Raw genomic sequence first — 27,407 nt, forward strand, 5'->3', positions numbered from 1 at the left:
TAAGACTAAGTCAGAAAAGAAAAACAAAACACCAAACTAACCAACCAACCAAAACCAAACAACCACCCTCTCACACATTAAAAACTTAATTTAAATATTATTTTAGAACTTCAAAGAATTCGAAGAGTCCAAGAGTTTCTTTTTAAGATGGTGGAATGAAAAGTTTTGATTCACAGCAGAAGTTTCTCTTGGTCTTTCCTTAGCAGAGACAAGATGGAGCAATACCTGTCTTCTCTCAGCCAGTGGACTGTGTCCATCAGCACAAGCAGAGATATCCCAAGTGACATTCCTGCCCTGATTTGGGCTGCCCAAGAGTGTCAGGAGGGACCCTCAGCCCCACCCTAAGCCAGACCTGTGACCGCATCAAAAGAGGACACTGCTCTGCCAGCTCCAATCAGTGCCTCGCTCATAACATTTTATTTGTTTTGCTGACTTTTATTGAGAATGAAAAAATAATTTAAAGCAATTATCTGTACAGGGGGGCAGGGGGGTGGTTAGCTGGGTAGAGGGTCTGTGACCCCCCCGACAGGCCAGGGAGAGCTCGAGGGGGTGATTTACAGCTGTACAAAACCACGACAATCCCACCGAGGAGGAGCGGAGGGCGAAGGACATCTCTGGAGCTCTCGCAGGGGCAGGAGGCTGTGCAGGGGCACGGGGGGCCAGGCTCCGGCCAGACACACCCTCAAGTGACCTGCAGGGGTGTCTCCAGCATCTCCATGAGAAAGGTGTCGATGGGGGTGTCTCCAATGAGCTTGAAGAAGAAGAGGTGCTCCAGGCACTTCAGCCCGATGGACCGCAGTGCCGGCAGGCGCAGCAGGAGCTTGGCAAACCTGGGGAAGAACAGAGTCAGAGGCACAAGGGAGGCGCTGGCTGCCCTCTCCCACCTATTTCCAAGCCTGCACCGGCCCAGATTCTCCCAAAAAAATGCTTTTGGGGCATTCTCAGACTTAGATACCCTTCAGCTTTCAATATAAGCATTTGTTATATAAACCTCATGCGGTGGGAATATGTACCTTTCCAAAACATTATTTGACATTTTTAAAACTTGAAAGAAAGTAAACAAAAAAGAAGATACATCCAAATTTGAGCATCTTAACACCTTACAAGACCCACATCTCCATGGTACCATCTAAATCTGTCTTCAAAAGCTCCCCAGGCTCCCAGAGGGTGTGCAGCCCCCCAGCTGCCAGGCACTGCCTCCCGTTTGGAGGCACAGCTGGAAGGGGGTGCAGCTGGCAGCCTGTTCCCTGTTCCCCCTGCCCAGAGCCCACTTGCAGTGTCCGTGGTGACAGCCAGAGCCAAGACCAGCAGAAGATTCCGCGAGCACCGACCCAGCTGCCGGCGCTTCAAGAGCTCGGCCAGCAGAGGGTAGGATTGGATTGGAAAGCAACAGAATTCCGTCCCCACGGCACCCTCAAGGCTGGGGATTTGGGCACTGTGGCTCAGGCAGAGCCAGCACAGCCAGGCTCCTCTCTCTCTCCAGGGTGGGCATCACGCTGCCTTGCCGGGGGCACTCACCGCCCTGGCTGCTCGGGGTACTTCTGCTTCGTGTAGGCTTCCAGCGTGGCATAGACCTTCTCCCGCAGGGATTCCACTTCTGAGGGGCTGGACAAACCCTTGGCATCTGGTCAAGGGAGGAAATACAGGTGCGGAAAGGGTCTGTGCATGGGCAGGAGAGGACTGGGAGAAATCTGGGTCTGCTGGCAGCTGTCCCTGCCCATTGCAGGGGGAGTGGAATGACGCGATCCTCGAGGAACCTTCCAACCCAAAGCATGAAATCTGTCTGCAGCCCTGGTGCTCACTGTCACAGTGACCTTCCGTGGCCCAGAGGGAGTGCTTGTCACCTGGGACTGTCCCCAGCCTCGGGCTTACCTGGGTTAAACAGGACAATGGCTCTCAGGCACCCCAGCTCTGACTTATCCATCTGCATGTCTTTCATTTTGGACACCAGCTCTGTCAAAACCCTGCATGTGGGGGACATGGGTGAGCAGACAATCAGAGACCACTGAAAATAGGCACTGGGAATACCCTCAGTTCTTCTCTGCAGGAAGAGAGGCATCTTTCAGGCACAGCCATGCCCCACACTGCTGTTCTACAAGTGCATCAGCAATATCCAGGGACCTGAGCATCAAATTTGCTCCTGTTCTCACTTTGTTCAGCACACAGCACTCACAATTTGCACTCACTCAAGGAAAACCACATGGGTTTTCTCCACTTTTTACTGTGTGGTGCAAAACACGGGCACTGTCCTTACACGTGCCAGGTGTGTAAGGAGTGGTGAGGCAGTGTCCTGCCAGGCAGGGAGCAGGCACAGCAGGGATAATGTGTGTGCATTTGTTACACAAGCAAGTTGGGGTTTAAGGCTTTGCCATCTAAAGCTCTTGGTGAGCAATATTAGGCCTAGATACAGCCACAGCAAACTCTCAAGAGAGGAGCATTCCTCCCCCTGCACACCCAACCCAACATCTGCTTCTGCAGCTGCAAATCCCTTCCCACTGTGCTTTCACCCCAGTCTTGTTTTTTTAAGTCAGTCAAACATCCCCTGCTCACTCCAAGCTACTTCTGCCCCAAACCACAAAGGTTTTGCTCTAGTTCCCCTTAAGGACATGTTTCCCATTCAGAGGAGAAGGCAGAGCCAGCCTGGCCACCCCTGCTGGGGGATGACAGGCACGTACCTGTCAAAGATGGAGCCCACGCCGGCACTGTGGGCGCTGCTGCGGTGCACATGCAGGCCCGTGGCCAGCAGGATCCCGTCCTGCACCGACACCGAGCGATGGGAGAAAGAGGCAATGAGCAGCTCATTCCAGCCTGCAAGCACAGGAGTGCAGGACACGTCAGGCAGTCCGGCCAAAAACCAGTCCCAAATGGAACAGCAGAGGTGGTTTCTCCCTGCTGGCTTTGGACTAAACTCAGGGGAGAGTTGGCACCCCAGGTACCAGCTGCACCCCTTGTCAACACTGCAAGGGGTGGGCAAGCCCTTGGAAATATTTGGGAAATGCTCTCAGGCACATGGTGTGTTTCTTGGGGTTGTTTTGGGCAGGGCCAGGAGTTGGATTTTGATGATTCTTGCAGGTTCCTTCCAACTCAGGATATCTTAGGATTCGATGACCCTGACTAGCAGCAAGCAAGGACCAGAAACTGTCTCAAGGGAAAACAATTAAAATTACAAAAAAGAAAAGGGGAAAATATTCTGTGTTTTCTTCCTAAAAAACATATTCCTAGCAACTGCAATCTCTTTACAAACAACAGATTCTACTGCCCCATCCACAGCCTCTGCCAACCTCTCATCGCGTCTCAGAACGGAACATGCAGGAATGGATTGACTCAGGATTGCACATTCACCATCCAGCCTAGCTGGCTCTCACACAGCCCAGAGAAGGGACAGGGGCAGCAGGGACAGCCACAGGTGGGGGACACTACCTGCCCGGAGCAGAATGACTTGGTCTTCCAGCGTCAGGTCGGAGAAGTGGGGGATGCGCTTGGCCCACTCGACCAGAGTGAAGAGCTGCTTGTCAGCAGCGTGGCAGATGTTGGTGACAGGGTCATTTGTCTAACACAGAGGGGTATCAAAAGGAAAAGAGCAGAGGAAAAGAGGAGAAGTCATCAGTGAAAAGTCTTTGATACTCACAATTGAGTTAATGATACTCAATGCCACAAGTGCAACACCCAAAAGTCTCAGGTGGGTGCTGTTGGGAAGAGCAGGTATTTGTTACCACTGTTCCCTCTGCAGCCAGCCAAGTCAGCTTGATGCCTTGGAGTGGCTGCCTAGAACAGAGGCTAGACCAGATTAAGAGGATAAAAAAGGGTATTTTTTGAAGGCCTTCAGTAGGCATACCTTGGGCAGTCAAAATTCTCCAAGGCGCTACACCTAAGATGGACAATGGTCACGAGTTTTTCAGACAGATATAATTTTAGTCCATTTACATATCAGGGGTTAATCCTCCAATTACAGCTTCAGGTAATGAAGTCATTTACTCCCAGAGTTTGCTCCCCCCATTTCAGTTTTGTTCATACTCTTTGGGGCCTGAGGCTGTAGGGTGTCCTTGAGTTTCAGGCCCAGAGGGACTGTTTGTCTGACCAAAATGTGAAGACAGCAGCCAACACTGTATGGAGTTCAGAGTTATGCACTAAAGCAGTACAGGATTTGAAAAATACAAAAGCTAAAATCCTAAGGCATCAAGCTGGTTGCTAGACTTTTCTGTTTGCTTGTTGCCCTTTGCAAAGCAAGTCCCTCGTGGCCAGCTGCAGTCCTGCTCCCCAGGGCATATCTAAAAGCCAGGGAGCAGCCCCTGAATGGGCATGAGCACCAGTTTCATCCAAACCAGTAAAACCACAGCAGTAAACCTGCTGTGTTCAGCTCCACCCCAGCCTTGGTCACAGGGACAGACAAGAAATGTTCAGGGTTATGCACTGTGTGAAAGCCAGCACAGGGCCCAGGCTCTCCAGCATCTATTTCAATGAGGAGATTCCTCATTGAAACTAAAAGAGACTTGGGAAAAAATTATTGGAAAATAACATAAAAGCTGTTTTCTAGTTGTCATTCAGAGTTATCTCCAAAAGAGAAACCACTGCTGATTTAGGTGCTGTGGAGCAAAACCCCCTAGTGAAACTTTCGTTGTTCACATGGCGCTTGTCTGCTCAAATCCCAGCTCAAAGCTCTGGCTGCAGGTGCTGCCAGGGGCTCTTACCGAGCTCTCTGTGCCCATGTCACTGTAGGCCTCTGTTTTGGGCTCCACTGCCAGCTCAGCTTCCAGGATCCTCTCCACGGGCATGTCCTCGCTGCCACTGCTCGTGGACTCGGCCTCGTTCTCGCTGCGCTCCCTGCTCCTCTGCCTCTCCTCCTGCACAGCTGGGGACACAAACACGGCTCTCTACAGCCACAGCAACGCTCATCTGCTCACAGGGGGTCCCCACAGCTGGGATGGAAACCCCCTCAAGCAGGGGAGAACAGAAAATAAATGGGTGTGGCATTCACATTCTCTGAAAAAATTCCTTCACCCAGGGTTTTTCTCCTGGGAAGATGAAAGGCAGTGAGAGAGGCTTCAGAGAAAAGCAAAACAATTCTTCTCTCATTTGCTTCTCCTGTGTTGTGCTCATGTGGAATGTGTGTGGAGATTGTTTACCCACAGGTGATTGTTTCACTGGATTCTGCTGTGAGCTGTTTTCACTCTTTGGCCAGTCAGGGCCAAGCTGTGTTGAGACTCTGGAGAGAGTCACAAGTTTTCATTATTATCTTTTTAGCATTCTGTCTGTATCCTTTCTGTATTCTTTAGTATAGTATAGTATGCTTTAATATAATATAGTATAATAAAGTAATAAATTAGCCTTCTGAGAACATGGAGTCAGATGCATCATTCTCTCCCCTTGTTGGTAGACCTGCATTTTACAATAAATGGGTATTTCAGATGTGCACCCATTAAAATGGCTGCTCCCACAGCAAGAACTCTGAGGTTGCTGCAGACCAGTAGCCTCCAAATTTGACCAAAGATAGTGATTTGCAAAGTATGAAGCTCCAGAACAGAGGGAAGAGGAGTTGATACCTCCAGGTGGCAGCCTGGACTCAGCTGTCACTGGGTGCTGGAGGAGGCAGCAGGGACCCAGCACTCACAGGCAGGTTTTTTGTGCTCTCAGAGTGCTTCCAACAGTCCCAGTATGCTCTCAACAATCCCACAGCAGCCACAGCATCCAGCAGCAGGGCTAGACAGTCCCAAACCCCCAGGTGGATTCACACATGCTGCTTGTCTCATTCCTGAGCAAAATCCTACAAAGTCTGGCCCAGCCTTGGCATCACCTCTCCCTCTACCACCTCTCTTCCTGATCCTCCCCACTAGAAAGTTCCTTCTACATCAGTACCCCATCAGTACCTTCACTCTCTTCACCCCTCTCTCTATGTTTTCCAAAGAAGGCACAGAATCATAACATTCTTTCCACAGCTCAGTTTTTAACTCCCAGGGCTCCTGTGTGTAAGATAGGTCAGTGTAGGACCTAAGAAATCTCAAAGGGAAATACAACAATCCTGCTTAAGAAGTGACCAGCAGGTATTATATTTGTTTTGCTCACTGCTGGAGAGAAATGGCAGCACCCAAGGAGATGGATCAGTGGGGCATCCAGCCTGGTGCTTGTGAGGCAGGGCTACACAGGACACAAGTATCTGCCAGCCTGCTAGGGGAGAATATTTGTCCTCTTTAGAGTAATGGACAGGAAAAGCCATGCAAGTGTTTCTGAAGTCACCAAAAGGAAAGGTAAGGAAATACCAGTCCCATCACTCAGCCCCTGAACTCAAGCTGCACTCTGTCCCCAATCTCTGCAGCTCCCAAAAAGCCTCTGTGACTGCTGCAGCCAAACTCCCACAGGATCCACCAGGACCCTGGGGTTTAAATTTTCACTCTCTGCAAAAGGAAGTTGTGCTAACACTCTGGTCCTCTGAACCACTTTGCACCTGGCTGGAAGAGGGAGCTATGCCTGGGATTAGGTTTTTGATTCCAGCCTGGCGTTTTGCAGTCCCCTGCTGCCCTGTGAGCTTGAGGCAGCACAGCTTTGGTGATGCTGCAGGATGAGGATCAGCTCATGCCCAGTGTTACAGCTGCTTCCCCAGGCATCTCTGTTACTTTATCTTATAAAAAATGAGCTTAAATGCTGTGTTGGTTGTCACTTCCTGACCTTGCATCTGTTAGTATAATTTGGGAGACAATCCAGCTCAGCAGGTGAGTGGAAATGACAGAGGGGAAATGACAGAGAACTATAAAATGAGAGACAGAAATAAATCATTTACCCTTATCCTCCAGTACAAGAACTAGGTGGTGACAAATGAAGTCAGCAAATCAAAAACAAAAAAAAGGAAGCTGCTCTTGACAAAGGAGACAAGAAGTCTGCAGGACCCCTCACTGCTGGGTGCTGTCCCCAGCAGAGGTTTCCAGGTTTCCAAGGGGCCCAAGCCATTAAGAGTCACTAATTAGAGGCAAGGTTGGGTCAGAATCAGTTAAAAGCTTCAATACTCAACAGTGTGTATGATTAGGTGAAAAGAAAAATATACTGTAACATCTTCCCCATCAGTCTCTTCCCTTATTAGCCCTTAGTAGGAAAAAAGTCTTCACAGAAGGAAGAATTTTTTGCTCCCTGTCCAACATGGGAATAGGCTGCTCAGGGAGGCGGCTGAGTCACCATCCCAGAGGTACTTACAGGACAGGTAGATGTGGCACTTAGGAACAGGGTTTAGTGGTGGAATCTGCATTGCTGGGCCCTCAGTTCCACTTGATCTTAAAACTCTTTCCCAACCTAAACCGTGATTCTCATTTCCTTTACGTAACGAGCTCCAAAACCACTTGATGCCCTCACTGTGGGATTTTGGAACGCACCAGCTTTCGAGGGTCACCAAGAGCCTGATTTATCCTAATGAATGGAGGAAAATTTCTCCAATCCCATTGCTTGCAGCAGCCCCAGCCCTACCTTCCCTCTTCATCCCCATGGCGAGGCACTTCTGGTAGCGGCAGTACTGGCAGCGGTTGCGCTGGCGCTTGTCGATGAGGCAGTCCTTGTTATCCCGGCAGGTGTAGATCAGATCCTTCCGGATTGTCCTCTTGAAGAAGCCTTTGCAGCCCTCACAGCTGTACACCCCATAGTGCTTCCCTGGGGAGGCAAGGGAATTGCTGGGCAGGCAGGTATTTGCCCTTCCTTCCAGCGTGGAGGAGCTCAAAGCAAATCCAAAGGTGAAAAAACTGCAGGGTATCACCTTGGCAGGCCTGAACTGGCTTCAGTGAGTCTCAGCAGCAGCAGTCAAACCACAGGACCACTGTTTTCCTGTGATAAGGAGGGGCTGCATGCCACTGGAGTGATGTGGAGCATCTGAGCTGCAGAATGGCCACAGGCAGCAAATGGGGTGCACTGATATGGAGAGGGTTTGCAAGGCTCACTGGGGCACGAGAGAAAACCCAGACACAGCCAGAGCCCAGCTAACACAAAGCACGGGTGTATTTGTTTTGGTTTAGGGCAAATTTGGGAGAGAATCTTTAAAGGGACATTTTTAGAAAAACACATTTAATTGGCCTCTTTCTTTAACTGGTTCGGGAGAAAATACTTCATCATATACTCAACCCAGGACAACAGGGAAATGGCACACAGAGATTTTGGTAGATTTACCTTCGGCAAACAGGGACAGAAGGCAAAATGAGGTTACAGACACGAGGGAGAAGAGCCCAGCGTTTAGGTTTGCTCACTTTTGGGCACTAATCTGCAATACAGAGAGCCAGACCCAGCCATGACCTTGCCATGGCAGTAGGGCCCCAGCGAGCCTCCAACGCCGTTCGGTGCTGCTCGAGAGCACCAGCAGAGTTCTCACTGCACAAAGCCTTCCCCGAGACAGAAACCCTCCTACCTGAGGACCTGTCCCCACAGATGGCACAGATGTGTTTGGCTAGGGATCCTGGACTTGTGGATGGATAATTCATGTTCCCCATCCCTGGCAGACCTGGCAAGGGCTTGACATCCTCCGAGCTGCTGACATTGCTCAGGACATTGAGCTGCAAAAACCACAAGACAGGTTAGAGGGGAGAGACTGACATCTCAGTGAAACCATCCCCAAACAGAGCTCACCCTTCCCTTGCTGCTCCTGCCAGACTTGTCCCACAGGCTTATCCCCACGGGGCTGCCCTGGGCAGACAGACATCCTCTGCTGAATCCAGCAGGGAGGGGTTTAAGCAGGCACTAAAGCAGTACTGTCTGATGCTGTAACCAAAGCCAGGTCTAAGCAGAGCTGGAAAAGGGCAGGCAGTAACCTCAGCTGCTCAGTTACAGCCTCCAAGCCATGAGGCTGGTGGGATCCTGGCTGTTCCATTAGAGGATGCTGATTGCTGGCTGCTGGCAGCCACAAGCACTAACAGCTCAGTAAAGCAGAGATTTGCAGACAGGTGATTTGTTACAATCTAACCTGCTCTGCTGCGTGGCTAGGGAAGCTGTAATGATGTTTAAAAAAAAAGAAAAAAATAAATAAAAATTTGTGGCTTAGCTTCCCTGACTCACAAGATCTCCATATACACATGAAAACATGGGCACTTGGTGACTCTCTGGGACTTAGCTTCCCAAACACTATCACAGGTGGCAGATTTGGGGGTTACCAGATGATTTAAAAAATAAATAATGGGCTGAGCATCTAAAAATCAGCAGCTGTGAGATGCAGGCAAACGATGCAGAGCCCCCAGCTGAGATCCCCAGGAGCTGCTCCCGGCTGCTGAAGTTAAAGGTTACAAACCCACACTGATTAGAAACCAAAGCCTGATGTTGCCCAGGGCTTCCTTTTATTGCTGTTTGCTTTGGAGCCACGTCAGGCAGGGCAGGGAGGGTTAAGGGCCATTGAGCACGTCTTGTCAAAAGCTGTCTGGGCAGAACAATCTCTCTCCAAGCCCACCATCCACCACCAAATCACCTTCCCCGCTGTCATGGGTGGAGGGCTGGGGATGGTTGTTCCATCCCTGGGTTACTTTGGAACAGCTGTGCCAATTTATCAGCTCAAAGGCAGAAGCAGGGATAGAAAACAAGGGTTTGGATGAAGACCCAGCTCAAGCCTTCATTCCAATCTCTGTAACATTTAAAACAGTGGATTTCATGCATGTTGCTGAAAGTTCTCCATTTTCTCCAAGAAGCTGTACATTTCCCACAAAAAAGGTGGTAATTTCAGTAAATTTCAGTAAAGAACAAGGATTCATCCCATTGGAATTTTTGGACCTGTCATTAGAAAAACAAAAAAGGTGAAGCCTGTTCTCATCTTCCCTCACTGCTATCCCATCATTTTTAAAGCTTCAAAGGTTTTAATAACACAGAAAATAAAAATTATCTAGCGAAGATCAGGAAACCAAGTTGTTTGTTGTTTTGCTCCACTAGGACATATAAGTGTATTGGGAAAAATTGCCCAGAGGAACAGAGGTTTGATTTCCCCAGCAGAGACTCAAACCAGGCACTGGCAACTGTAAATCCTTATGCTTCAAAATCCAGGCCAAGGAAAGGAGAAATAAACCCCTTCCTCCCCACAAGTGTCCATCAGCTAAGCCAGGAGGAACTTTTTATGGTTTAAAATGTTACTCAGAACTCGGGAACCACCTTTTCTTCCTCCCTGCCTGCACTTTGAAACAATAAAAGGGAGAGGGGGTACAGGGGAGGGGGACACACAGGGCAGTTTTAGCCATCGGTGTCCTTAGAGCTTGACTCTTGCAGGTTAAGTGCAATCATGGATGATATCTGGGACAACTGCTTGAACCCAAATCCATTAGCTGCCTCCCTGCTGAATCCCCAGGGCCCAGCTGTCTCCTTGCATTAGAGGCAACACAAATGGAACCTTCTCCTCGGATCTGGGAATTTGGCACAGCGCCCAGGCTGGGGAAACCACTTCCCAGAGCATCCCCAGTCCCAAAGGAAAGGCTTCCAACCAGCCAGTGCTGCCACAATTTCCTGTCCAACCATCCTGTCCTTGATGTCATGGGCACAAATACCTTCAGATCCATGGGGAACAGCTGGGTGGTGCAAGGGGAAGAGGGATCCTCCAGCATTCCCACTGCTGACAGCTGGCACCCACACAGGAGTTGAGGATGCTGGGGAAAGGTAAGCCAAACCTCATCCTCTTTCAGAGCTTTTCAGCTCATGCCATCCTCTCCCAGCCTTCCAGGCACCAGGAAGAGCTTCAGGCATTCCAAGGAGTAGCAGCAGGGCATGGGGCCGAGAGGGCTCGGGGACCATCTCCTTGCTTTTTCCTCACGAGGCTTCTGAGCACTTCCCACCTTCAGGTCCCACTAACAAAACTCAAAATCTTGCTCCTAAGAGGCAGAATTTCCACTTAGATCTGGACACCCAGAACATTTCAGCTCTCTGTCGAGATGCCACGGCGCCACCAGAAATGCAGGAGTCGGTGCCAGGCTTTTGGAGCAGCATGTCTGCATCCCACAGAGCCACCCTGGGAGGCTCCCAGCCCTTCCATGGCTCTGGGGAGGCACCAGCCCTAACACCTGTCCGAAGGGAAACCTCAGCACCCACGTGAGCACAGGCAGTAAGGATGGGAGTGCTGCATTTTCCTTCAGGCCAAGTTGATATGCAACACAGGAGGTGGCTGGCATTTAGCATTAACATTTGTCTCTCCCTAGAAAGTCTGTCTCCTTTCCAGATAACCAAACGAAGCAGATATGCTTTTGCAGGAGGAAGGGCAGCATTTCACATGCTGCAGCCCTTGGCTATCCTGTCTGTTTCCATGCACTGCAGCAGAGGGGAGCTGGACTGCACCCACAGCGAGAACAAAGCTGGAAATCAGCTCTCTTCCCTCATCCTGCAGGGTATTTTAAAACTGGTGTGGTCTGTGTGTCTGTGCAAGGCTGACTAATGCAGACTCACGTGCTAGAAAATGTCCTTTCCAGCCGAGCTGCGAGCGGCCGAACTCCCCACCAGCCAATCCTCTCCCTCAACTTATGGGACTTTACCCACCCTAAATACAAAACCGGAGGGAAGAAAGCATCACATCCCCACCTGTGGGCTGGCGTGTGCCACGAAATTCATGCCTGGGGTCGAGGACAGGGCGACAGGGTGGGAGCCCAGGGAGGAGGCGATGACCCTGTAGGGCGATGCCAGGGCGTTCACCGGGGAGCCGATGGCGCTCATGGGCGACGGCAGCGCCCGTGCCGCGTTCCCGGGGGGCTCCAGGAAGCTGGGGGGCCCCTCCAGCACTGGGCTCCCCGTGGAGAGCCCCGAGGACAGGCTGACGGACGTGGAGCTGGCGTGCACGGGGGAATCTGCGGGGAGAAGCGGAGAGATGAAGCGCGCGGGGCGTAAGAGCCACCAGCTGCACAGCCTCGGTTGTGTCGGCTTAAAATGGCAGCCCGGCCTCAAAACCAAGCAGCAAAGTGTGCTGTCAAGGGAAAAGAACAAAGTGTTGGTTATAGCACAGGGAAATGAGTTACAGACTGCTGGAACGCTGGTTGCTGAGAATTTGAGACTTTCTGTGCTGACCCCCCAAGAGAACACTGCATTTAACCTGAGACTGTAGAGAAGACTTCCAAAATTAAATGATAAAACTAAAGTTATGAGTGTGTAGTTTGAACAGAAGTGTGTACTATCACATAGCAGAAAACTTAGAGTTTAAAGTTTTAGAATATAGAATGTACATAGAATTTATATATATTTTTATATGGAATATATAAAACAAGATAGAAGTTTTAGGGTGAAAACTAGTCCTTCTCCTTCACTTTCTTCTTCATGAGTTTGAGCAGTATTGTGTTATAGATATAATTATATATATAATATATAAAAAATGTAATAATAATAATAATAATAATAATAATAATAATAATAATAATAAAGTATATATAGTAAACAAAAAAGTCCACATTGCGAGTCACAGGTCATTGAGTTAAAACTAAAAATAATTTAAGTGTCATTTCTTAATTAGACAGTTTATCCTTAAAAGGCCTTGCAGAGAAAGAAATACAACTGCATTTTTAGCTTGTTAGAGCGAAGTGCTGTAAAACTCACAGTCTGTGAGATTGTAATATAAATAAGAACTAATAGATTTTTATATGGAATATATAAAACAAGATAGAAGTTTTAGGGTGAAAACTAGTCCTTCTCCTTCACTTTCTTCTTCATGAGTTTGAGCAGTATTGTGTTATAGATATAATTATATATATAATATATAAGAAATGTAATAATAATAATAATAATAATAAAGTATATATAGTAAACAAAAAAGTCCACATTGCGAGTCACAGGTCATTGAGTTAAAAGTAAAAATAATTTAAGTGTCATTTCTTAATTAGACAGATGGAATATATAAAACAAGATAGAAGTTTTAGGGTGAAAACTAGTCCTTCTCCTTCACTTTCTTCTTCATGAGTTTGAGCAGTATTGTGTTATAGATATAATTATATATATAATATATAATAATAATAATAATAATAATAATAATAATAAAGTATATATAGTAAACAAAAAAGTCCACATTGCGAGTCACAGGTCATTGAGTTAAAAGTAAAAATAATTTAAGTGTCATTTCTTAATTAGACAGTTTATCCTTAAAAGGCCTTGCAGAGAAAGAAACACAACTGCATTTTTAGCTTGTTAGAGTGAAGTGCTGTAAAACTCACAGTTTGTCAGATTGTAATATAAATAAGAACTAATAAACATCTGAGCTTAAACAAGAAATACCATCTCACACATTTAATCCCAACCTTGAAAGAAAGAAAAGAAAGAAACTAAAGAATCCACAATATACAGCAACAAAATTTATTGTGGAGGTAATGTTTAATAACAAAATATTCCTTTTCCACGTCGGTGTCTCAGCCGACTTGGAGGAAGGCACCTCTGTCTGCCTGCCTGCCTCAGGCTGCTTTTCAGTTTGCTCTGAACTCTTCCCTGAGGTCCCATTTCTTTCGTCCGAGCCAGCTCTAGGGACAGCACACTTCTGAAACCCTGAAATCCTCACCAGCCAGCCTGGAAACTCGGAATGTTCCACAAGTGTGATGAAGAAGCGCCTCTGCTCCTTGAGGTGGCTCTGGCCTCGTGCTGCCGTGGCTCAGTGTTCCCCCTTCCCACCCACGTGTGCCTCCACTGTGCCTTTTCACACGCTCACTCCCAAAGCTGGGAGCCAGCATCTTCCACAGGAGCTGGAGCAACCCAGGAATGGCTCATGACACGCCTGCAATGCACGTTTCAGGACAAGGCAGCCACAGAGCAATCTGCCCTTTATTTTTCCTCATTTGTACAAATCAGAGCAGAGACTCTGGCCACACAGATGTGCCAGGGCACTCTCACAGCTACGGGGACAGAGGGTTTCCTCCCTCCACACTGAAGAGCTGCAGTGCACACCACCACGCTGAGCCTCACGAGATCAGTCTGCCCCTGAACCCTGCTGAGGAAGAGGTGGTGTAAAAAAACAATCCAACCCTGATCATTGCCACTTCAGGGCAGACTCTGAGGCTGAACAGCTCAGCCAAGGCCTAAATACTGTCTTCTGTAAGACCAGTCTCAAATATTCAGAGGGTATCTAGGCACCAAATGCCCACTAGTCCCAATGGGTCGTGCATCTAGGTGCATTTTGAGGATTTCCATGACCTTTTCTCCCTCCCTTAGAATTTACCAGCCCTAGTTAGCATTAGCTGTCATTAACATTTCTGTGAACCATTATTTCTCTGTTGGTTTTCCAACACAGGAGATCATTCCCTGGAGTAGCAAGGCAAAGATGTTGTGTGGGAAGGTCACACAGTTGGTTTTTCATGGCTGGCACAGAGGATACATTCTCCCGCTGCATTTGCAAGTAAGGCAGCGCTTGGGTGTTTTGTTTGTTTGTGTTTTTTTCCTCCTTTTAACATTACTGCAAAGTTATTTACGTGACAGTGTTTGTTATTCTACCTGAAGTAACAATCAAATCTGATTCAAAGGGAAGATGCACAATAAAGACGGGAAAAGGTCAGCTTGCTGAATAACATTAAAGACATTTGTCAGAGTCAAGGAGGACTCGATCCGCCGTTATCAACCCGCTTCAGACTTAATTCTGCTGAGGGAGGGGGAGAAAAGGTCTTTGTCAATTCTTGCTTTGGCTTTTTGGATCAATTCTCCCGGTGGGAAAGCGATGTGCAGCAAGAGGAAGCCGGCTCAATGACAACAGCAGAAGCCTCAGAGGCAGCGAGGCGGTCTGGAGGCAGGAACAGGGCTCTGCCTGCTGCCACAGTCACCCCACATCCCCCTGCCACCATCAGGGAGACACTCAGCCTGTTTTCTGCTAGCAGACAGCAAGATCCCTGCCTTGGAATGGATTCCAAGTGCTCCAGTCCTTCATCCCAGGGAGAGAGTGCCTGCAGCGCTGGGCAGAAGCCGTGCTGTTTGCTGGGAGCCCCCTCCCTTACCTACACAAGCACTCAGATGTTTCTTGCCTACACAGGCACCTCAGATGTTTCTTGGGGCTTAAAAGGACCATCCTGACTCGGGCCATTATCAGCTTCAGAGAAAAACAAATGCATTTTTCATCACCTGTGGTACCAGAACACACAGTCCTCCCCAGCATCTGCAGCACAGACCTAGAAGGAATTTGCTTTTACGCCTCTTTAAATAACTAGGTAAACAACATTGCCTTTGAGGATTCCTCAGCTTGGAAAATAAGTCATTGCAGGGGATACTGGGCAGAGATCTATCACACCAAGAGAGCTGAGCAGAAGAATGATTCTTCATCCTTTTCCATTAACACAGAAAAGGGCATATTTTGAAAGTATCATGCAGAAGATTTAAACCAACAAGGAAAGACACCCAGGAGAGTTCACTGTTTGCTTTTATGCCAGACCTTTCAGAAATGCTGTCACTGCTAAGTTTCTCCATTAGAGAGGCTCCAAGTTTCACAAGTTCCCAGAGCAAGGCTTCCACACCAGGAGGCTGCTGGTCAATGCAAGCCCCACGTGGGCTGGTGCCCAGGGGGATCCCCCAGACCCCCGGGTGGGATCAAAGGCCAAAACCAGGAAACCTGGAGGGTTTTACCCTGTTACACCTCTGTGATCCCAGCAATGAGATACCAAAGAGGAAGTGTGAATGGACAAAGGAGTGTTTGGTGGTGGAGATGGATGGATAAATGCAAATACCTACTGAGAGCACAGAGGTGTACAGCCAGGCTTTGCCAGGGCCTGATGACACAAACCAGAGCTGACATGCTTGTTTCTACAGTGCCTGGCTACACTGTCCTGCCCAGGCTCTGGCAAACCCCTTGTTCAAATCTAGCAGTGGTAATTTTCCATTTACCAAATGACAATTTTATCTGTTACAAATTCAAATAAAGCCCCCAGCTAAAAAAGCACAACAACGATGACAAAAAGCTCACAAACAACAAAAAACTTTGACTTCCAGTCCCTTTCTGGGATAAGTCTGCTAAGTCATCCACCAGGGGAGTAGAAATGCTTTCTCCTGCACCTGGGGAAAATCCTCCTCTCAGCTTCTCATTTTCAGGCTAGAGTGGTCAGAGAGGGATATAAGAAATGACTGTTAGCAGACTATCAGCCTGTGAGAGGAACAATTTTCATGGCTGAAAGGTGTGCAGGAAGAGCCAAGCCAAAGCATCCTTGACCCTGGGGTTAATTATTCGCTCAGCTGAGTACGCTCAAACTTGTTTCAGTTCAAAGAAGCCAGGGAGGTCTGGACTGTGCAAACAGCCAAGTTTTGAAAGAAAATAATGAAATTAAATTACTTGCAAGAAAATACTGACGGTCTGTGTCCCACATCTCCCAGCAGAACCCAGAAAGGTCTCGGGTTCACTGGGATGGAATGGCTTCAGTCCAGGTATTTTCTCTCATCATCTGGGAGACAGACAAATGGCACAACAGGGCTAGGGAGGAGCTGCTCTGCAGCAGGGAAGCAGCTGTGGGACGGAGCAGGCTGGGCTGGGGAGACAGGAGTCAGTCCTGCACGCCAGCCCCAGCCTGCGCGGGGCACAGGTGACATTTACCCAGGCCTGTCAGGTAATGCAAGGTGACAGCAGGGACGGGCACGCCCCGAGCACGGGGCACCAGCCACGCTGGCCATGTCCCCACACCAGCTGGGGAAGGCCAGCTGGGAGCTGCACTGGGCTTGCTGCCGCTCTTCGCCACCCGCTCCGTGTTCATCGTGGCTTATTTCTGATCCACAGCTGGGGCTCTTTGTCCTTCTTCACTGCTTCCTTCTCCACAGTAATGCCTGGACTGGCAGGTTCCTGCCCAAGCTCAGGGCAGCTTGATTTTGTATTTATTTCTCTCTGGAGGAGCAGGGGAAGGGAGGACAGGAGGATTGTGTGGATTTTCCAGTATCTCCGTTGGAAACATGCACTGCCCAGAGAAGCCAGTGCCTCCATCAACTCTCCACAAGCTGCCTTAAACAGAAGCACACACTCCAGCCTTCTCTTTGAAGGGTGCAGAACTTAAGAAGGAAGAACTTGCTTCTAGGTGCTTCAAAGTGGCTCTGCAAATTACAGCACTGCTTGTGGCAGGGAGCAGCTGCAGTACACACACACACACAAAGAGTGTCCATACTGTTGCTCAGCATTCAGAATAAGGATCAGATCCAATGCCAGCTTAAGCATCTCTGCTTTCTGACATTAGAAAAAATAATGAAGAAAGGCCCCAAGAAACACTCAGTTCTCTGCATTTTGAAATTACTGCCCTTGAGGACACAAGCAACAGCATTACCCTCACCCACCAGCTACCAAAGCTGAGCAAGCATAAAATACTTCAATACTCAACTTCCATCTGTGTTTCATCTTCACTTCAGCAAAATCCTAATCCAGGGATAGGAAACTTGTGTGAATGCCCTCATAAAAGCAGAAGAACACCATCTACATCACAGCAGATGTGTAGGTGTCCCACAGATGCACCTGCAGAGCACAAAAGCTTCAGGTCCACCACACAATGCTAAACAGCCAGGTCTGGGCTGGCACAGTGAAACTGAACCAAGGTGAGCTTGATAAAAGCACTTTGGATGCACCTCTGAGCTCCAAGCACTTCACAGGTAAAGCAGAGCAAGGCGTGGAAACAAAGACTTCTCTTCTGCAAGAGCTCACAAGTGACCCCAAATACCCTGGTGAAGGCAGCAGGAAGAGAAGGAGCCAGGCTGCAACCAATAAAACTGTCTTGATGTTCACACAAATAATGGCAGCAAACATCAGCTTCAGCAGTGACACCTGAGCAGAAAGATGAGTCAAACTGCAGAGATCAGAAACATCCAAGCACTGCACACACTGTGTTTAACCACCACAGGCTGCAGGTTTGTTTTGGCCAATGCCCCTCCAGCTCCAATACCCAGCAAAGCCTTGAGAGAAATACCCGTGTTCAACACCGGGGTCTGACCTCATCTGAGGTCTAAAACAATCCTTGAAGAGCCCTGGCAAGCCCAGAGATGATGATACTCTCAACATTCACAGTTTCCTTTTTAATATCAGAGAGAATCAAAAGCTGGAAGTCATCAAATAATGAAAAACACTTATGTTCCCAAGGCCTCAGAGAAAAGGCTCACAAACATTTAAAGGTGTGAGCTGCCCTGCCTGACACATGACTTCACAGATACTTCATCCTCTGCAGATCAGAAAGCACCAAGGAGTGGGAAGAGACAGGCAGAGAAGGGCTGATTTCAGGAGAGGAGCACGAGTGTGCGTGGGAGGTGCAGCCTGGCAAACAGCTCATCCTTGGGGACGACCTTGAAAGGGAAATACCTGTGAGAAACACTCCTGAAAGTGGCTGCACTTATGGAGGAGCAGGATGCCCACCATAACTGGAATCAAGCAAAGTTCTGCTGCTGTGACTGCAGAAGCTGTTTTTGTTTAATGCACAGAAGATGAACCAAAAAACTGTTCCCTTTCTGGTGATATTTTTAACCACCCAAGCAGATTCCCACAGACTGCCATGCTAATATCCCACAGAAAGGTTAGTGGGTTTGCCTTGCTTTTAAGGTCCAGTAACCTCTGTGTTTCCATCTTCCTGCTCAAACCCATGTCAATAAATAATGCAGCCTTCCCTGAGCACTAAAAATGAGGAGGAAAATTCCCAAGGGCTGTAGTGGCACATATGGGAGCAGGGGTTTCTCCAACAGGGACCTACACAGGGCAGCACAAAGTTTCCCTCAGCTCTCCAGGTGGTGGGAAGAGCTGCTTCCTCTCTTCTCTGTTAATGCTCCTGTGCCTCCCTTGCAAAGAGGGGCCATCCAAAACCTGGCCACAAGAAGCTGTGTGTCGTGTCCAAATGTCCTTGGACACACTAAGCTATTGACTCACTGTCCAATTTCAGTCAAATCAGGCCAAGACCTCAAAATAGCAGCTGCTGCTGAGCCTGCACCAGGGAAAGACTCCTTTAGCAACCATACATCAAGTAATTAAAACAGAACTGCAAGCCAAATTTACTCACCCTAACAAGGTGTCACATCTCCCTGGTGACCACGGTAACACACAAGAGTTGGATAAACTTCCTCATCTCCAAAAAAAAAGGAAAAAGTCATTGAATTTGAGGCCTGAAGGGGTTTTTTCCATGATTGTTTGATCAGATTTCCCACTTGGCCAGCAGCCACCAGGAAAAACATGCACAAATTCCTACAGTTGTGTCTGAATTTGTGGAGAGGCTACAGGTCCCCAGGAGAACGGATCCCACTGACTGCAGGACCTGTGGCTACCCCAGGCAACTGAAGGCAGGTGACTCCTGCTTTAAAAGAAAAATTTTCACAAAATTTAAAACTTAATTTTCCTAGATGCTGAAATTGCCCAGTTACAGGATTTCCTCACACCTTTGCTGGCTCAAAGGGGTCTTTTCCATCCTCACATCCACAATTATAGGAATGGACACAGGGGACATCCAGGAGAAAAATCATCCTGCAGGTCCCAAAACCTGGGACCACCACATGTGAAAAGGTGCCAGCCAGGCAGGCAGCAGAGCCAGTCCAGCACAATGTGGGTTTTCCTCTCCCTATCCCCTAAACGACCTGGCCTAACCCTGCTTTGCTTGGGAGAGCTGACAAGATTGCAGCCGGAGGTGGTGTGGCCACAGGCCAAGTTACATGAGTACCAATAAAAGAGACTTTGTGGAGAAGCCAAGTTAGGTCTTGTCCCCAACCAACGGTGCCAGAGAGTGCTCAGAGAGAGAGGACAGCCAGCACAGCATCTTTCCTTGCCCTGGGAGCTGGGCTTTGGGTGAAATGCATCCTTCTGGAGAATAAACACATTTTTAAGCCCTTCCTTTGCTCCTGTAGCCCAGCCTTAGCCCACATCTCCTGCTTTAGATCTCTAAGGGTGACTCATCTGAACATTTTCCCTGCTATTCTACAAACTCATCTGTGACACCCTGGAGTCTGAGTGTCCTTTTCTCATCACAAATCATGTGCTTATGACCAAGCTGTGGATGTATTTCTCAGACAAATTTGATGGTGCTAATCAGATGTTTAAGATCAAAGTGAGTGTTGCACACACCATCAAAAACATGCACCTTATTTCTAACCTGAATGCAGATAAAATTAAGGTAAAGCAGATGCAACAGCTACCTGAAAGCAAAGAAAAAGACAGCAAGTAGATGCCCTTTTTTTGACATTATGCTGAAAATGAAGTCCAGAATTTCAGAGCTAAAGGAAATCTGAATGCATGAAGAACAGCAGAACCTGCATCACCTTAACTCTGCCCTCCAGCAGCACCGTGCAATGAATGCTACAAGCTGACAGCTTAGTGTGGACACTGCCCTGGCATCCTGATGTTCCAGGAAGTTTCATGGCTTTTCCAAGGATGGGGGAGCAGTAAGCACCAGGAACACATCGTGGGCCCGATGGAGATGCAGGCTGCCTGCACAGGCTTCGTGGTGAGGACCCAAGGCAGTGGAAGGTCCCTTCCACCCGTGGTCACCAGCATCTCTCCTCCTCCAAAGCCTGGCTGCTGCGTCACACAGACCTTAAAGCTGTCTGGCCAAAACAGGCACTGCTTCCTGAGCCAGCCAGGACCCAGCCCCAAGGAGAGGGAGCTGCCACATCACCAAGCTGCCACAGGGACATGGAAGCCCTCTGGCTTTGAGGGGAGCCTGGCCAAGAGTGGTAAACTCCGTCCAGGGAGCACAAGACAGGACAGAGGGACTGTTTCAAAGCATCCCAAACAAAACTTGGCCAATGCTTTTGCATCTCTACCAGGCATTCACAGACAGAAAACACCTCTGTTTCTAGCACCAAGCTGGAAGCAGGTTAAAACACCAGTTTAATACCTTAAATGGAAGGTAAACTCCCAATATACTGAACTGTTAGAGAGCAGTCCCTTCGCCTTTACTGGTGGAACGAAAATCCCTCTGCTCCTATTACCAATTTCCTCTGCTAGAAATCTCCCAAAGGCTCTGCTGAGTGTTGTGACCCTTGTCCCTACAGGGATCTCTGCCTGGTTCCTATGAAGATCAGCTTGAATGTCTCTTTTCTCTTGGTTCATTGCAAATTTGCAATAGAAATAAATTAAACACAAATAACACTTTCATTGTTTCGTTCTTATTGCAGCAGTAGGGGAGAGTTCAGCTTGTCTTTGCTGGGTCCTTAAAAACACCAGTGAGCAACAGATTCTCCCAACGAGTCATCCCCTTTCTGCAGAAACAGCCTAAAAAGGTATTTTGGAAAGTCGAGCGCTTGTGAAACTTGAGGATAACTTGATGCAATACCAATGACTTTTCTGGAGTTGGAGAATTACCAGAGGTGAGCATCTGGTGAAAAAGGGAGGGGGGAAAAACCCCCACACATAGTGGGAACATCCCATGTGCAAAGTTTGTCTGCACAAACTGCTTCTCCAGGAGAGAAATTACAGCTGATGTACGCAGCCTGGGGTCCTCCAGAGCGAATCCTGGAGGCATTTCCCCACCTTGGAGGGCTGGGAACAACTTAAAGAGTTTTCCAGAGGTACCAAGACTTTGCACACGCATGCACTTTGAGCTCCATCAGTACTTTCAGCAGTCCATAGCAGCTCCCAGCCCCAACCCAAAGCTCCTCAATGCATCCCCCTTGTGTCAGGGCAAGGGGAACAACTTCAGATAAAACACAAAGAATAACCCCACAGTCCATTTCTCAAGAGCAGCTCCTGCAGCCAGGGCTCGCTCACGGTGGGCACAGGGGTGTCACAGCCCCGGCCCTTGGCTGTCCCCCTGAGCAGCCTCCCTTGGCTAACCTGACACAGCTCCACACCATTGTGGTGGGCTCTGTGTCACAAGGGCAGGAGATAGCCCCACAAGGCAAGGAATTAGCCCTCTTAAGATTTTCTCGGGAGGTGTTTCATGTTTGAAAAGTAATTTCTCCCCCCCCCCCCAACAAGTTAATAAAAATTAAATTGGAAAGATGCTTACTTGGTTTGATGCCACAAGGCAAGGAATTAGCCCGCTTAAGATTTTCTCAGGAGGTGTTTCATGCTTGAAAAGTAATTTTTCACCCCCCTCAACAAGTTAATAAAAATTAAATTGGAAAGATGCTTACTTGGTTAGATGCTGCTCTTACAATGAAGAGATTCAAGCCACCACACACAGACACAAACACGCATCTCCCAAATGATCCGCTAAACTTCAAAGCGGAGCGCAGCCTGCAAAATTTCAGGCAGCCTGGTCCGGCTGTGCAGAAGTTCACAGCACATAAAACCACAGGACAGCTTCAATCACAAGCACACGGGCACTGCAGGTTACAGCCACATCCGAGCTAGGTTAAACACGTTTTTAAATTCCCTTTACACCCCCCCTGCCGCCACCGTGGGATCAGTTCCTCCCCCTAACCCAGAAGGCAAACGCAAGTAAAACACTTACTGCCAAAGCCCGCAGGAAACTTAATGAAGTGAGGATAATTCCCATACATGTTTAATCTTCAGTTCATCGCTCTCCCTTCTCAACAGGGCTGCCTCCTCTAAACTTCACAGCCGGCCGGAGCGCGGCGCAGCCCGCGGGGCTGGGGGCATGGCCCCGCAGCAGCGGGGGCTCTCGAGGGTGCCGGGGCAGCTTCCTCCCGCCGCGGGCTCATCCTCGCTTCACCCCCGCAGCAGCCGGGGCCCAGCCATCCCCTTGTTCCCCCGCTCAGAGCCGGCTCCCGTGCTCGGCTGGCTCGGCTCCCTGCGAATTCCCGGCGCTCCGGGCTCGTGGCATAATCGCCCGGCGGAGACGCCAATCAATGCTCGGCGGCTCCGGTATAGATCGGGAATTGGGAGGAGGGGGAGAGGTTAAGTTCTTCAGGGGAGGAGCATGGTGGGAAGGAGGGGGGGATTTGCTGATCCGCCAGTGTTGGTTCCAGCAGCTCTGGCCATGTGGATGGTGTCTGTGGCCAGGGAAAGGAGGAGCCGTGCCCGGGAGGAGTTGCACATCCACGCCCGCATCCCACACCAGATCCTGCCGCAGCTGTGCCCCCGAAATCACGGCACGGTGGTGCTGGGCTGCAGCCACCCCTAGGAAATGCAAGGCTGAGGAGCAGCAGGACCTTCCCGGGGTTAGCAGAGCTGGCAGCTCAGCTCTCATCCCCTGCCGCACCCCAAGGAGTACAAAAGACACGCAAACCACACCAAAAGCCTCCTTAACCGGTTGCTAAAGCTGTGGGGTGAGAGGAGGTGGGACACAGGACAGAGCCCAGTAAAGTTCACAGCAGGGCTTCAGACAGCCCCAGACCCACGTCCACAACTTCATCTAATGCCCAGCCCTCCCGACAATGAAGTTCTGCGGGAAATGTGCAGGAATAAGCAGCAACAAGCAGCCAGCTGCCAGGGGCAGAGCCACATGCGGTCCCCAGCACTGCCCCCTCCAGTGCCTGGTGCTCCGGGTCAGGAACAGCCCCAGTTCCCTGACTGGAAAACCCCAGCCCAACTCCCCCAGCTCCGGGGAGAGGCAGGGATACAGCACAGCCCACTGATTCTGGGGTCTGATCTGGGAAGCCTCAAATGAAGCCACCTCAAATGGAGAAGGGAGCAATTTTGCCAGAGGTCTGCACTTACATGTGTGCTGGAGGAGAAGGTGGCTTGCAGACCTGTCATTGCCACCAGCCACACGGCAGAGAAAGGGGCTAGCGAGGGGCTTGGCCTTCCCAGGGGACCGTGGGGAGCATGGCATGCAAGCAGCAAGACAAAAAAAAGGAAGAGCAGATTAGGATGTTTGCCATCCTATGAAGGCCTTCTGGTCTCCCTCCAGGTCACCCCAGGACCCATTTTGCCCTTTGGCACAAAGCATGCTGGAAGGGGAGGGCATGGATTCTGCCAGCCCGGAGCTGCTCGGAGCACCCAGCAGCAGCTCAGGCAGATGCTGGCTGAGGTGCAGTCAGCCCTGAGGTACCACGTCTGCAGGAGAAGGAAAGGTTGCCCTTGTTAGCTCTGTTTCTTCCTTTGCTCTCATTGTTTGCATCCTTTGCCACATCCATTTGTCTCTAGCTAGATTTAGGCAAGGGAAAGGGTTCATCCTCTCCCTTATGTTAACAACCTTTATTTTTAAAAGGTGATTTTCTTTCCTCCAATTCCTGCTCTGCATCTGTGTGTGAGGACTTGGTGATGTGCAGTACTGGGAGGACACCGTGGCGTGGATGCACAGCTCTTTATGGTCGCCAGGTACATCAGATCAGCTCCAGGGCTTAGAGTTTACCTGGGAATGGGAACCTAACACTTGGGAGTGCATCTCCACACAGCAGAACAAATGGATAAGCTGCCTGCTGTCAGGAGCAAGGAGGTTTGCAGGCAGTAGTATCAGCATTCTCTATAGCCCCTTAGCTGTGGCCTAGGTTTACACACACCTTCTTTTTTCTCACAGTTAAAGAAACAAAAAAACAACCAAGAGATCAGTATTCAGAGTAGGTTCTACTGAGGCAAAAAAACCACCAAGCAACTGCAGTCTTGCAGGGGGAATACAAACAGCAGAGATCACTCTTGGATTTTCTATCTGGCCACCTTTCACATCTCATTTGTTTTACTGCACAAACATTAATGGCACTGCAGAACTGGTTTTAGAGAGGCAGCTGAGCACACATCCCTCTCGCTGGCCACAAGTTTTGAGCCCTGGGGAAGGGAGACCAAAGGGTTTGATGACCAGCACAAGGGCACAGCACAGCAGCATCTGACTGTGTGGTGCTGTGTCCTGTCCCTCTCCTGTTCAGCTGAGCTGGTGTCCTGCCCTGCCACCACCCCAACAGACAACAAGGCCATCCCCAGTGAATGTCCTCAGCTCAGGCCAGTCCTTCCAGTGTTCACAGCTGCATCCAGGTGCAGGAGATGTAGGCACAGCTCCTGTTTCAGTGGAGGCTGCCCCACACTCCACCCTGTCTAATCCAAGTGGTGTCAATCCCAGCAACCACAAAGATTCCTAACCCATCAGCAAAGTTTGCTGTTTCAGGATAACACTGGCTTTGCCTCCTCTGCTGTCCTTTAACAGCCACGCTGGGGATCCTTGTTAGGAGCAGGAAGCAAAAACCAGGCACCAGGCAGGGATTCCTCAATGCCCTGCAGGCAGGAACCCAGGGCACTGCTGAGGAACAGGCTGCAAGGTGGCTTGTTTCAATCTCCTGATAGAAAATTGGATTTCTCAGCAGGGCAAGTTTTTTTCCCTCTGTCACAAGACTGAAAGAAACATTTTTCAATCAAAAAAGCCTAGCAAACAACCTGCTTTCAAAAGAAGGTATTTTTCACACACACACACAAACATGTGCTCGATAAGATCCAAAACTTCCATATGAGAGAGGGACTTTGTGCAGCCCCACACACGACCTGCCAGAGGGATGTTTCTCTGATCTGGTGTCATGGGAAAGCTCTGGCATGCCTGTCCAGCCCCCATGCGGAGAGGCAGAATGGCCTTGTGCCCCTGGTCCCCAGGTGCCCACCAGCACTCAGGACTCGGATGCTGTTCTGACACAAATCCGCTCTTGCACACCAGTTTCGCTTCCACCTGCTCGAGTCACACCTCCCTGCCATGCCAGCCTGCCTTGTCCCCTGCCCTCAGGCTGGACAGGAGGGTTTGTGCCCTGGCCAGGCAGGGGCAGAGGCAGCTGCATGCCCTGGGAACGGGGAGGTGTGAGCAGCTTTGCGTTCTGAGCACCAGCCGTGCCGAGGTTTAGCAGTACCATTTATTCTCACCCAGCACGCGGGATCTCAGCGGCTTTAATTCCATGCTAATGAAGTTTTAGTAGGGAATTATTTTTATTGATCTGCCCAGAGCAAAGAGCCTGATTTTAGACCAGCTCTGTCAGCACCCCCTTCCCCACAGCTCTTTTCTTTCTTTGGGAGAGGAAAGAAGACAAAACAGCACTGAGCTCCTTAAAAAGGTTGGCAGTCCCAAGCAGTAAGTGGATTACTTTATTGATTTTTAGCAGATCTGGGTTAGTGAGTGCTTAGCACTGCAGAACACATGCACACACAGAGCAACTTCAAGGAAACCTCTCCAGGCCCTTTCCTCAGGCAAATCAAGTGGAAGGCAATTAATTTAGGAGACCACCATGGATTTTGGAGTGTGGAGAAGTTCCAGTCCCTGCACCCAAGTCAGTCTGTGACAGACAGACTCTAGGAGCCAGCCCAGCCTCTCTTAAGCAGTACTGCAGGACCTTACAGAGGCAGCCCCTCAGTTTCTTGTAGAATAGCACATTTCACAGCTTCAGAGTATTAAAAGCTTTTTATTCCCCTGCCAGTCCTCATTGCTGTGTAAAAGGAGAAGACGTTATGACTGCCACTGTTAATTTAGGAAGGAAAACCATGGCCATGCAACACTCAGATGGGATTCAGTGCTGCCAGGGGGCATCCAGCAGCCACACATGGGGGCATCAGTCAGAGCAGGATTCCTGACAAAGCAGAGCTGTTCAAGCCAACCAAGATGCTAATGTTGTGTTGGGATCCCCGGCTCACTCACTCACCTCCCAAGTAACTTTCCAAGGCCACTGTACTGTAGATAATATTTCTGAGTGTGCTGCAATGGCATCTCAAAGAACTCCACCACCAGTACTGCCCCACCAAGCCTTTAGGATGCTGGTCTCTGGAGCCTGACTTCATAAGGGCCTACAGGGGAATAATTTTATCCCACTTTGTGCCAGAACCAGGAAAGCTGGAAAGTAAATATGGTCCCTTTTCCTTGAACTAGGAAAATCCCAAGTATGTTCGAGAATTCCGTCAAGACCCACCCCATCTTTGTTTAAAGGCAAAAGCAGTCTGTGCATATACTGATGCCACACATATGACCAAATAAAAAGGTTGCAGCTCTTACAATCCCACAGCATTCATCTTCCTCCTGCCACACTGCTCCAGAGTGACAGAATTCCAGGGAAAACCCACGTTCTATGGGGTGCGGGTGTTAGAGCTGGGGCACCTAATAAGGTGCAATAAGGGCTACCAGGCTGAGCGCCCCAAGAGCCAAAATGCCCATTCTCCTCCCTGCTGGCCTCTGAGGGTGACACAGGCACCAGGCGACCTACTCAGGGCCAAAGAGGAAGTCAGTGCCAGAGCAGGGACTTGAATTTCTGGATTTCTCCAGGCTGGCAAAGTGGATTGAGCCAACCTCATCCATGTGTTGCACTGGTCCGTAGCACTGGCCCGGGACAGGCACAAGTCACCAAAAGCAAGTTGCCTCCTTGGAGATGGAGAGGAAGGGAGCTGCTGCATCAGCCCTTCCCCATCCATCCCTGCCCTTCCTCATGTCCAGCAATAACCACAGACACCAAGCTAATGAAATTAAGCCCAGAGCCCCACCGGGCTAATGCAATTACCGACAGCAGCACATTCAAGCAGCAGCACCACAAACACACCTGCAGGAGCACAGCCTGCCCTCTCCTTCTCTCCAGGCCTTCCCTCTCTCTCCCTGAGCCCTACAGCTGCCACCCAGTGTGAGTGCCATCCCCAAGGTGTCAGGGCCAGGGCCATCATCCCCAGTGCCAGGCTGCTCCAGGGAGGGAGGGCACTGCCTACCTTGCAGAAAGCACCGTCCCATGCAGCCAAGCGCAGCCTCTGAGGGCAG

General features: G+C 49.5%; 1 protein-coding gene across 2 annotated transcripts in view; it reads right to left on the bottom strand.

The window, feature by feature from the left end:
• Window positions 1-425: 425 nt before the first annotated feature.
• Window positions 426-27,407, bottom strand: part of RXRG (retinoid X receptor gamma) — a 39,034-nt gene continuing 12,052 nt past the window's right edge. Inside the window, exons 1-10 of one of the 2 annotated variants that reach the window (XM_041479027.1) lie at window positions 22,257-22,491; window positions 11,500-11,762; window positions 8,372-8,516; window positions 7,447-7,626; window positions 4,689-4,849; window positions 3,421-3,550; window positions 2,676-2,808; window positions 1,873-1,964; window positions 1,519-1,624; window positions 426-830 (exon numbers count right to left, since the gene is read on the bottom strand). In XM_041479027.1, coding sequence (XP_041334961.1) covers window positions 683-830; window positions 1,519-1,624; window positions 1,873-1,964; window positions 2,676-2,808; window positions 3,421-3,550; window positions 4,689-4,849; window positions 7,447-7,626; window positions 8,372-8,516; window positions 11,500-11,762; window positions 22,257-22,305 — 1,407 coding nt within the window. In that variant the 5' untranslated portion in view covers window positions 22,306-22,491 and the 3' untranslated portion in view covers window positions 426-682. Of the gene's footprint in view, window positions 831-1,518; window positions 1,625-1,872; window positions 1,965-2,675; window positions 2,809-3,420; window positions 3,551-4,688; window positions 4,850-7,446; window positions 7,627-8,371; window positions 8,517-11,499; window positions 11,763-22,256; window positions 22,492-27,407 lie in introns of those variants that run through there. The other variant, XM_041479026.1, reaches the window with a different exon arrangement.

Source organism: Pyrgilauda ruficollis, unplaced genomic scaffold, assembly GCF_017590135.1.
Source record: "Pyrgilauda ruficollis isolate IOZ18807 unplaced genomic scaffold, ASM1759013v1 scaffold47, whole genome shotgun sequence".
In the NCBI taxonomy this organism is placed as follows: domain Eukaryota; kingdom Metazoa; phylum Chordata; class Aves; order Passeriformes; family Passeridae; genus Pyrgilauda; species Pyrgilauda ruficollis.